The sequence below is a fragment of the Engystomops pustulosus genome, chromosome 4, assembly GCF_040894005.1.
Source record: "Engystomops pustulosus chromosome 4, aEngPut4.maternal, whole genome shotgun sequence".
Lineage (NCBI taxonomy): Eukaryota > Metazoa > Chordata > Amphibia > Anura > Leptodactylidae > Engystomops > Engystomops pustulosus.
Window position 1 is genome coordinate 220,545,948 of NC_092414.1, and position 12,350 is coordinate 220,558,297.

Below are 12,350 nucleotides of genomic sequence, written 5' to 3' on the forward strand. Positions count from 1 at the left end.
GTACAGGAAGAATCGTTGGGCCATCATTCTTTGAGCCCTGTATGGTGATCTCTATTCTGGGGTGATGGCCTGGGTGCCCACAGAGAAGGCTCAGAGTGCCGCCTCTGGCACCCGTGCCATAGGTTCGCCACCACTGCACTGCATATTCACACTTATACTCCAATCAGTTTCACTGACATTTTTACTGTCACGGTTATGGTACATCATGATCGGCAGTGACTTGCAGATATGAGATGTACTACTGCGTCCTTCTGGCACCAGCTGACAGTAACCTCTAACACCCACGATTGGAGATTCCTCTGATCACATGAGTGTAAAGGGCTTCTGAAATAAATCGGACCTCCCTGATCCCTTCACAAAAATGTTCCAAAAAGTAATCAAAAAAGTTATATGTGCCAAAAATGAAACCACTGAAAAGAACAACTCAACAGGTAACATATAAGCCCTGAACCAGCTCTGTCAACCAAAAAGTATTAAAGTCATGTGTCTGTAAAGATGGCGATGCGAAAACAAATTAGATAACATTTCTTATGATACCGTGTACGGCCCCGAAGAGAATGCAAAAATTAGGAAACTAGAATTAACGTTTTTATTTTCCTCCATACATTCAAGACTTAATAAAATCTTGTCAATGAGCTAAAGACGACCTACGAAAATGAAGTATTTGTAAAGAGCATCTAATCTCACAATACACTAAGAATATGTAATTTTTTTTGAAAAGTACATTGATTTAGCCAAAAAAAACAAAAATTTCCAAATTGCACCAGATTTTATTTTAACCCCTATAAAAGGTTTAACAAACTTCATAAAAGTTGTTTAACATAGGTTGAGGGGTGTAGTTTCTATAATGGGGTAATTTATGTGGTTTTACTATAATTTAGTGACTTGAAATCTGAGCAGGTCCCGCAAAAGTCTGATTTTGCGTTTCCTTTGACAACATCCTACAAAAATGAGAGGACGCATAATAATCCATGTCAACATAAAGCATTATCTGGTAAATGTTAGTTATCAAGTTATTTTGCTGTTCTGACTAGGTGTCGAAAAAGTAGAAAATTTTGACTTTCGAAAATCACCAATTTTCCCAACTTTTTGCCAAATATCAATTTTTTCATAAAAAATAAATGCAAGATATTTCACCACAATTTTTCAATTAACATGCAGTACAATGGGGATCATTTACTAAGGGCTCGAATCACGTTTTTACGTCGGGTTACCCGAATTTTACAGTTTTGCGCCGATTTTCCCTGAACTGCCCCGGGATTTTTGCGCTCGCGATCGGATTGTGGCGCATCGGCCACGGCATGCACGCGGCGGAAATTGGGGGGTGTGACCGTTGCAAAACCCGTTGGATTTGTAATACCCGCCGTATTTATTAAAAAAAATGTGTCGCTTAACACGTGCTTACCTGCACCTGGCCTGGCTTGGTGAACTTCAGTGAACTCTGCCAGAATTCAGCGCAGCAGCGACACCTAGAGGACATGGGGGGAACTAACTTAGTGAATCGCCGGAAGACACGAATCAGCGTCGGAGAACCCACCGCTGGATCGCGAATGGACCGGATAAGCAAATCTGCTCCAATGTGTCAAGGAAAAACTTTCTCAAAAGGACCTGAATATGTTAAGATGTTCCAAAGTTATAACCACTTATAATGACACCTGTCAGATTTGAAGAAAGGGCCGTGTCAGGAAGGTGAAAAGTCGCTTTGGTGGCAAGGGGTTAACAACAACATTTGTTTATAATTGAGAATCCAAGAATAGACCCTCAGCTATGGAATTTTCCAGCTCTCGGGTCCTGTAAAAGCTTTTATCTGCATTTACCATCACTGAGTACAGAATATCAGCCATAAGCTTATGTGGACAGTAGGGAAAGTATTTAATATGCTGTTGGTTTTGAAGGTTTTCCCACCTACAAAGAATGGAAAGGTCTGTGAAAAACAAATTCTAAAAAAATTATCCAGAAAATCAAGTTGAATTGAATTGTTTTAAATAATTTATTAGCATTTTATACCATAAAATAAGATTTGATCACCTACCAACTAGTAAGAATCCCTGCTCTTTCAGGTATTTTATGTTTTCTTTAAGAAGCTCCTCCTACTCTGCACTCATTACCTATAGCGCCTCCTACTCTGCACTCATATGCTGTATTAACTGCATCTGTTTGATAACCTTATCTGTATAAAAGAAACTCAATCATTCTATCACAATACAACCTTTCCGCCATATGCAAGATGAAATAGCTGTTTCTGGACACCAGGGGGAGGACTTTAGACTCGCACAAGACTGGGATAGGCCAAAAGACAATAGGCAGCAGCTTCGTGAGAAGGCAACAACCTTTTTGTAAAATTAAAGCAAAATTGACGAAACACAAAATGAGTGTCAATCTCACTCAGTATAAGTCAAGATGCAAGATCTCACTTCCTGGGGTAAGAATGATGGTCAGAAATCAGCCTAAACTACACAGGAGGACCTGATGATGATCTGAAGTGAGTTGGGACCACAGTCCAAAGATTACCATTAGTAACATAATACATTGTTATGAAGTAAAACCCAACAGAACACACAAGGTCTCCCTGCTCAAACTCGTCCATGTCCAAGCAAATTAGAACTTCTCCAGTGACTTGAGGATGAGAGGTCATGGTAGAAGGTCAATGTGTCAAAATTTTACTTTTTGGTGTCAAATCAAATCATTATGTTTGGATGATGAAGAAGAATGACAACAACCGCATGAGCATCATCCCAATCATGAGCATTGGGGATGAGACATCATAGTTTTTTGGGTGATTTTTGGCAAATGGGACAGGATAACTGCACTGTATTGAACGGAAGATGGATGGGGCCATGTATTGTAAACTTTTACCCAAAGGCCTTCCTTCCTCATTAAAACCATTGAAGATGAATGGTGGCTGGGTCTGCAGCATGACAAAAACACAAAACACACAGCCAGGGCAACTAAGTGGCTCCTTAATGTTTTATTTGCCCAGTGCAGATAGCATGTATTTATAACTCATACATCTCCTAAACCCTGGCACATAGAAAATGAGAAGATCTATCCTTTAATATAGTACCAGGACTAGGTTTCTTGGTAAAGTAGAGCCGAAATATCCAAAATTCACTTTTTTTGGAGGTGCCTTGGTTCACGGTTCTGTAAGCTGAAGGCAGAAACCATAACCATAACACCAATGCTTTTTGGCCTTACGGGGTTAAGAAAGGTTCCAAGGTCCTGGAGTGACCAAGCCAGACCTAAACCCAATATAAAATTTTTGGAGAAAGCTGAAACTCAATGCTGTGCAGTGATAGACCCGAAACCTGAAAGACCTGGAGAAGATCTGTATGGAGGAGCCAGAATCCCATCCGCAGTGCAAACTACAAGAGCTACAGGAGAAGTCCGACCCCTAACTGAAAACAAAGCTTTCTGTGTCATACATTAAGTTCTGATTTTCTATTGTATTAAATATTTATTTTGTGCAAAATATTTATATAAAAATCATATAATGTGACTTTATAGATTAAATAGACACAGTTGAAGTTTCCCTACCTTAAAAATGATTGACCTTTCCATTTTTTGTAGACATTCCTTTTTGGGTGATGATGGGTCTGGTTTAGATCCAAAATGTGTCTCTTTAGTTTTTATTAGCTTTTAGTAGAGTATATATATCCATAAATACTTTACTATATCTAAAAAGTATGTTTTAAACATAGCAGCGCCTGAGAGTGGAAGTTTTCCAGGTGTAATTGGCAGACAATAACCATCACAGGAGGGAGAACTTGCTAAACAAACAATGTATGAAATGCATATATACCCCCTGTATGACCGATGGCTCATGTGTATGCTGATTGCTCCCTGCTAACAGAATATGTTATCTATTATATTCTATTAAACCAGAGCGCTGCATTATACTTCTACACATGTCACAAAGGGAAGGGAAGATCTCAATAAAACAGTGAAAGCGTAAGAGGTTTGTACACAGGAATATGTGGATCCTATTGTACATGTAATAATATTCAGGGTCTGTTCTTGAAGAAATGAAGCAGCAAGAATAGAACCTTCATAATTTGGGTCACAGTGATATCAAGACTTGACATAACGGTTATTAAATCAGTTAGACATAACATGATGGATCAGAATTAAACAGATCATCCCATGACTTACAATGTCCAGTTGAGAGGAAGTGTAAGTAAAGACACATCTCAATGTATATACCTGATGTATATAACCTCCAAACTGTTTGTGCTGATTACAGATCAATAGATACCTCATAATATCTGTGCACATGGTATCACGATAGGATAAGGTTTTGTAATAGGCATGTTTTATACCTTCATGTGAGTAGCAATCTGTATCTGTAGAGAGAAGGCTTCCCCAGCCTCCCCTGTGTACAGTATCTGGAGGCCCCAGAGAGATCTCCACCAGCCTCCCCTGTGTACAGTATCTGGAGGCCCCAGAGAGGTCTCCACCAGTATCTTCTGTGTACATTATCTTGAGGCCCGAAGAGAACTTCACAAACCTCCCCAGCGTACAGCCATTATGCCTTCTAAGCATTTCCCCTAGCAGCGACTTAGGGAGACCTCTCTGATTTTTCCTAACAATGCCGCATGTTTGAAAGCAAGGCACTTGAACATAGTACTAGTATAAAAATTGTCCAGGTAGAGGTGGTAGCCCTGGACCAGTAGTGGGTGCACCAAATCCCAAACTATGTTTACAGCAATTCCCAGCAAGGGGGGGGGGGCATTTTGAGGACACTATTCTAGAGCCCTTCCCTTCATATACCCTAAACATATAAGTGTACCCTGATGCATTCTCACACTGCTTATACATCTTTATGCCATAACTTGCCCTCTTCTTGGGCAGGTACTGGCGGAACTGAAGTCTCCAATTGAAATGTGCCAGGGACACATGTATCAATATGTGCCTCTTTGGAGTATACACTTTCAAACTTTGGGCACTCAGATAGTCTAATATGGGCTGGACCTTATATAACCTATCATAACTGGGGTCATCTCTAGGTGGGCACTGTGCAATGCCGTCAAAATGCTAAAACCTATGGATGACTTTAAAGTGCATCCTACTCTTCGCTAAGCGGAACATCGGGGTGTGGTACAGTACGCCTGTGCTCCAGTAATCCCATAAGAAGTACTATGCCCCAATACTAATTCATCTCTGCTGCACTGACAGGGGTCCACCTGTGGGGTTGCATGTAAAAAGAAGTGGGGTTTTAGGCAATATATTGTGCAGCGTAGAGATTGGTCTGGGATACCATCAGACTAGAGATGAGCGAGCACTAAAATGCTCGGGTACTCGTTATTCGAGACAAACCTTTCCCGATGCTCGAGTGCTCGTCTCGAATAATGAGCCCCATTGAAGTTAATGGGAGACTCGAGCATTTTTCAAGGGGACCAAGGCTCTGCACAGGGAAGCTTGGCCAAACACCTGGGAACCTCAGAAAAGGATGGAAACACCACGGAAATGGACAGGAAACAGCAGGGGCAGCATGCATGCCAAAATTATGGGCAAAAGCATGGCCATGACAGAGTGACCGAATGAGGCTAGATAGCATCTAAAACATGCAATAATTGACCCTGACACTATAGGGGATGGCATGCAGAGGCAGCAGCAGCAGCGGCAGGCTAGAGAGTGTCATGTCGACAGGCTAAATGGACTCAGGCTTCACCAAAGGAGGTGAACAAGAAGCCCTGAAATAATTTCGTATGTGAACAAAAGGTTGACGGTATATTTAGTCGATAACACAGCATGGTGGCGACATAGTTACCAAGTTCCATAACGTATCTGGTGAAACACCCAAAAAATGAGCCTGACACAGCTCTTTTGATAAGGGGACGACATGTGGAGGCAGCCATGGAAACGACTTCCATGATTAAGAGCGACAGTATGGGGCATTCATATTGCGCTGCTATGATTGCAACCTCAGGTCTCCAGCACGGCAGCGACAGATGGGCCGAGTTCCACTATGTATCTGGTGAAACACCTGAAAATTCTGCCTGACACAGCTCGTTTGATAAGGGGATGATGTGCTACATATCCTCTCGTGCTCCATCGTCTGGGGTATAGAGAGTTGAAATGAGACATTGGTGGACGCTGTGGAGGATCGTTGAGGCAAAATGGACAGGAAACAGCAGGGGCAGCATGCATGGATGCCTCTGAGGCTGCCTAATCTTGGGATGGAGCTGGAGGTCCACTGCCAGGCGAGCTTTCGCCTGTCCAAGCCCCTGTCTCTCGCCTCCTCCCCGCCCAAAATGGGCCTGGGGGCCAGAAGCGTTTACTTTGAAAAAATTATAATTTTCAAAGCAGGCCGGGTCGTTTGAATATTTCACCTAGGAATAATGGAATAGCATAGTGGTTCTATTTTTAATTGTTTTTACGGAAATGGTTCCATGATTAAGAGCGACAGTATGGGGCATCCATATTGCGCTACTATGATTGCAACTTCAGGTCTCCAGCATGGCGGCGACAGATGGGCCAAGTTCCACTATGTATCTGGTGAAACACCTGAAAATTCTGCCTGACACTGCTCGTTTGATAAGGGAACGATGTATGGAGGCAGTGAACTAGTAGTAGATTAAAGGTGCTGCAGTTAAAACTATGTTAGTTGGATCTTGGGATGGAGCTGGCGCTCCGCTGCCCCTGTCTCTCGGCTACTCCCCAAACAGCACTTCTGAGAACCTTTTGTATAAGATCAAGTGTAGTAGCGTTCTTATAAGTTTAGGATATGGCGGGTGAGGGGAATGTAAACAGATGCGCAAGAAGTGCTGAAATAATATTGGTAAATTATAAAAGTTTGCCAGTATATTTTGTGGATTACACAGCAGGGTGGCGACAAAGTTAACAAGTTTGATGTGGAAGCCATGAAAACAACCCAAAATTCTGCCTGACACAGCTCGTTTGAAAAGGAGACCATGTATGGAGGCAGCTATATGGACGACTTTTGGAGGCAGCTATGGCAATGACATGTGGAGGTAGCAATGGAGACAACGTGTGGAGCCAGCTCAAAAGACGACATGTGGAGGCTGCTATGGAGACAATTTAATTTGGATAGTGCCTGTATGTGGCAGTCCAAAAAAGTTTTCAAACCAGAGGAGCAGGTAGGTGGTCCTCCAGAAAAATTAAATAGATTGAGTGCCTGTATGTGGCACTCCCAAAAATTGCTTAAAACAGAGGCCTTCCAGAAAAATTAAATACATAGAGTACTATAGCTAGAGCCAGTTGGCCCTGGCAAAAAATAGCCAGTTTCCTCTGCTTTAGTGTACAAAGAGGAGGAGAAGGAGGACAATGAGGAGGAGGAGTGCATACATTATTCAGGTTCAGCTTCTTTCACCTGGTGGAGAATGAAAATCCGGAGAAATCCAGGCTTTATTCATCTTGATAAGCGTCAGCCTGTCAGCGCTGTCAGTCGACAGGCGTGTACGCTTATCGGTGATGATGCCACCAGCTGCACTGAAAACCCGCTCGGACAACACGCTAGCGGCAGGGCAGGCAAGAACCTCCAAGGCGTACAGCGCCAGTTCGTGCCACATGTCCAGCTTTGAAACCCAGTAGTTGTAGGGAGATGTGTGATCATTTAGGACGATGGTATTGTCAGCTACGTACTCCCTCACCATCTTTCTGTAAAGATCAGCCCTACTCTGCCGAGACTGGGGACAGGTGACAGTGTCTTGCTGGGGTGACATAAAACTGGCAAAGGCCTTGTAAAGCTGCCTGCTCGCCTACTCTCCCTCGCTACTTGTCCCGCAGAAGTACGCCCTCTGCTGCTAGCGCTGTCAGAAGGGAAATACTGTTTCAGCTTGTGCACCAGGGCCTGCTGCTATTCATGCATTCTCACACTCCTTTCCTCTCCAGGTATGAGAGTGGAAATATTTTGCTTGTGCCGTGGGTCCAGGAGAGTGAATACCCAGTAATCGGTGCTGGAATAAATTCTTTGAACGCAAGGGTCACGGGATAGGCAGCCTAGCATCTGCCATATGCGCCAGAGTCCCAACGGCAAGAATTCACTTCCCTCACTGGCCTGACTGCCCATTTCCTCCTCCTCCAACTCCTCTTCTTCTGCCCATACACGCTGAACAGTGAAGGACTGAACAATGGTCCCCTCTTCTGTCTCGCCAACATTCTCCTCCTCTTCCTCCTCATCCACCTCCTCCGATATGCGCTGAGAAACAGACCTAAGGGTGCTTTGGCTATCAACAAGGGAATCTTCTTCCCCTGTCTCTTGTGACGAGCGCAAAGCTACCCACTTCATGCTGACCAGAGAGTTTTTCAACAGGCCAAGCAGCGGGATGGTGAGGCTGATGATGGCGGCATCACCACTGACCATCTGTGTTGACTCCTCAAAGTTACTCAGCACCTGACAGATATCAGACATCCACGTCCACTCCTCATTGTAGACTTGAGGAAGCTGACTGACCTGACTACCAGTTCTGGTGGAAGTTGACATCTGGCAGTCTACAATCGCTCTGCGCTGCTGGTAAACTCTGGATAACATGGTTAATGTTGAATTCCACCTCGTGGGCACGCCGCACAACAGTCGGTGAGCGGGCAGTTGGAGGCGGCGCTGTGCTGCCCTGAGAGTGGCAGCATCTGTGCTGGACTTCCTGAAATGCGCACAGATGCGGCGCACCTTCGTGAGCAAATCAGACAGATTGGGGTATGTCTTGAGGAAACGCTGAACTATGAGAACCATGCCTGGCCCATGTGTCAGTCTGCCGAGTTGCAGAGCCGCCACCAGGTTACGGCCGTTGTCACACACAACCATGCCTGGCTTCAGGTTCAGCGGTGCCAGCCACAGTCTGCGCTGTGATGCCCTGTAATAGCTCTTGGGCGGTGTGTCTTTTATCGCCTAGGCTCAGCAGTTTGAGCACCGCCTGCTGTCGCTTAGCGGCGGCACTGCTGCTGTGCCTAGAGCTACCGACTGATGGTGCCATGCCCACGGATGGTAATTAGGAGGAGGAGGTGGAGGAGGGGTGGGAGGTGGAGGAGGCATAGTAGGCCTTTGAGACCTGGACCGAGGTAGGCCCCGCAATCCTCGGCGTCGGCAGTATATGACCAGCCCCAGGGACAGACTCGGTCCCAGCCTCCACCAAGTTAACCCAATGTGCCGTCAGCGATATATAGTGGCCCTGCCCGGCAGCACTCATCCACGTGTCCGTGGTCAGGTGGACCTTGTCAGAAACGGTGTTGGTCAGGGCACGGATGATGTTCTCTGACACGTGCTTGTGCAGGGCTGGGACGGCACATCGGGAAAAGTAGTGGCGGCTGGGGACCAAATACCGAGGGGCGGCCGCCATGAGGTTTCGAAAGGCCTCGATCTCTACCAGCCTATAGGGCAGCATCTCCAGGCTAAGCAACTTGGAGATGTGGACGTTGATGGCTTGGGCGTGTGGGAGGGTTGCGCTATACTTCCTTTTGCGCTCCAGCGTCTGGGGTATGGAGAGCTGAACACTAGTGGATGCTGTGGAGTATCGTGGAGGTGAAGATGGGGTTTTCGCACGGGAGGTGTTTGGGCCGGGGTCCTGGGCAGGGGGCTGACTAGCAGATGACACAGGGGAAGGAGCAGTGGTGTGCCCGGCCGGAGGTGAACGGGCTTGGTGCCATTGAGTGGGGTGTTTAGCATTCGTATGCCTGCGCATACTGGTGGTAGTTAAGCTAGTAGTTGGGGAACCCCTGCTGATCCTGGTTTGGCAAAGGTTGCACACCACAGTCCGTCGGTCATCCGATGTTTCTTTGAAGAACCTCCAGACTTCTGAAAATCTAGCCCTCACCACGGGAGCTTGACTACGGGAAACATTTGGCGCTGATGCACCAGCTCTGGCCCTGCCTCTCCGTCTGGCCCCACCACTGCCTCTTCCAACCTGTTCTGCTATAAGACTCGCCTCCGTCTCAGAAGCCCTGTGTTCACCCGGCCTATCACCCGGCCCCTGAGGGGCATAGTTGTTGGGGGTCAACCATGTGGTGTCAGAATTCCTAGGCAATTCAGGAGAAGTCCCGGGCACTCTATCAGAAGTCCAGGGCACTCCAGCAGAAGTCCCAGGCAGTCAGCAGAAGTCACGGGCACTCCACCAGAAGTCCCGGGCACTTCAGAAGAAGTGCACTCCAGCACTACTGCGAAAGCGCCATCTTGGGGGTTCCTCGAAGTTGCTTTGTGAGGACAAGATAGTCAAATAAAATGGACACTCGACCCCACTGGCTGACTCTGTATCGGAGGCCATAAAGTTATATACCTCCAAGTTAGTGTATAACTTCTGGGACATGATGTGGTGGAAGTACACAACCTACACAGAACAACACCTACTCCTCCGCAGAATAACACAGAACACCTACTCCTCCACAACACAGAGTGACACAGAAAAACACCAACACATGCTCCATCACAGAATAACACCTACTCCTCCACAAAAAAGCACCTGCTCCTCCACACTAAAACGCCTGCTCCTCCATGCTACTCCCACTCCTATATACTAAACCTACTCCTCCATGCTACTGCAACGCCTCCTACACGCTACTCCTACTTCTCCACGCTACACCTGCTCCTCCACGCTACCACTACTCCACCGCGCTACTACAACTCCTCCTACACACTACTCCTACTCTGACACGCTACTCTTACCCCTACACGCTACTTCTACTTCTACATGCTTCTCCTATATTCTACTCATACAACTCCTAACAGATCGCTCTTAAAAGTGCGGTTGTGGGAAATAAGGAAAACGGACAATGAGGGGGGTGGTAATCGTGTGTTTTGGTGTACAGTAAAGGAACAGATCACTAGCACAACCAGACAGAAAACGGCAATGTCTAAGAGAGTTGTCTTAGTAAGATCAGCCCTCCAGTGTCACATATCCCTGTCATTGGCCAATCTGGATCGAATGGCCAATGGCGGCTATCAACGTCACAGGACCAATCAGATCGGTTCTGTGATATCGTCGTGGGGTATCGGCTGGCAATGCTGACACCTCCCATCAAGCTATCACGACAGGGTGACGTCCAATATGCAAGTAGCTCTCGTGTCCAATATATAGGGTGCTGAGCATTAAATCACTGCACTCAGCGTCCGATATATTGGACAAGGAGCGCTACGGGGTTAAGTAAGCAAGACTCAATATGTATCTTAAGATAAGCTTCTTTAAAGTCTTTGTTCCTCATTGTATATATGATAGGGTTAAGCAGTGGGGTCAGCACAGTATACATGAGAGACAAGACCTTACTCAGAGTCAGGGATTCTCCTCCTGGGGGAAACATATAAACAATTATTAATGTCCCAAAAAATATAGAGACGACAATGAGGTGGGAGCTACAGGTGGAGAAGGCTTTATATCTTCTGGTATTGGATGGGATCTTCAGGATGGTGATGACAATGTACACATAGGACATCACTATTACTATAAATGGTATGATTAGAAATAAAGATCCTAACATAAAACCCTGGGTATGAATTCTGGATGTGTCGGAACAGGAGAGCTGCAGGATTGGTTCAAAGTCACAGTAGACATGATCAATAATATGGGGTCCACAGAAATCCAGGTTGTATATAGAAAATGTATGGTTTAAAATCACTAGAAATCCAATCAACCAAATTATACATATTAATTTTACACAAAGCACATGACTCATAATAGAGTGATAACGGAGGGGGCTACAGATGGCGAGATACCGGTCGTAGGACATCACCGATAGGAGGAGACATTCCGAAGACTCAGAGACAGCAAAGATTGTAAATTGGGTGATGCATCCAATGAGAGTGATGGTACTTCCTCCATACAGGACAGTGTGAAGAAGGACGGGGACAATGTCTGTGGTCAGCAGGAGGTCACACAATGACAGCTGTGTAATGAAGAAGTACATGGGGGACTGAAGGGTTTTACTCACTAGATACAAGACCACGATAAGAAGGTTTCCTGATATTGTCCCACAGTATAGAAGAACCAGGAGAGAGAAGAAGGGAAATGTGAACATTTTCAGATTAGGAAATCCCAGAAGAATGATGGAGGTGACATTGTTTGTCATGACCCCCTGTAGAAGATATTGGTGGGTTTACTTTTAGTATATTCGTTTTCTTGGATACCAAAAACAAATTATGTGCATATGAAGTTCTTATTGTGTTCTTTTCTAAACAAAGATAAAAAATGATATTAATAAACATACACGACATACACACACTTGTACTCCAATCACTTTCATGGAGATTTTTACGGTCACGGTTACGGTACGCCATGGTCGGCAGTGACTTGCCGATACGAGATGTACTACTGGAACCAACTAACACCCGCCTCTAACTCTCACGATCGGAGATTCCTCTGTTCGCGGGTGTATACCCCTTACATGCCACTGCCACGAATGACCTTGAC

General features: G+C 45.5%; 1 protein-coding gene across 1 annotated transcript; it reads right to left on the reverse strand.

The window, feature by feature from the left end:
- Positions 1-11,049: 11,049 nt before the first annotated feature.
- Positions 11,050-12,009, reverse strand: LOC140128674 (olfactory receptor 10C1-like). The gene has a single exon (XM_072150374.1). The coding sequence runs from the start codon at positions 12,007-12,009 to the stop codon at positions 11,050-11,052; it is 960 nt and encodes a 319-aa protein (XP_072006475.1).
- Between the last annotated feature and the right edge of the window lie 341 nt (positions 12,010-12,350).

Excerpts from the sequence above, each read along its gene's own strand:
- LOC140128674 (XM_072150374.1), bottom strand. The coding sequence starts at position 12,009 with ATGACAAACAATGTCACCTCCATCATTCTTCTGGGATTTCCTAATCTG.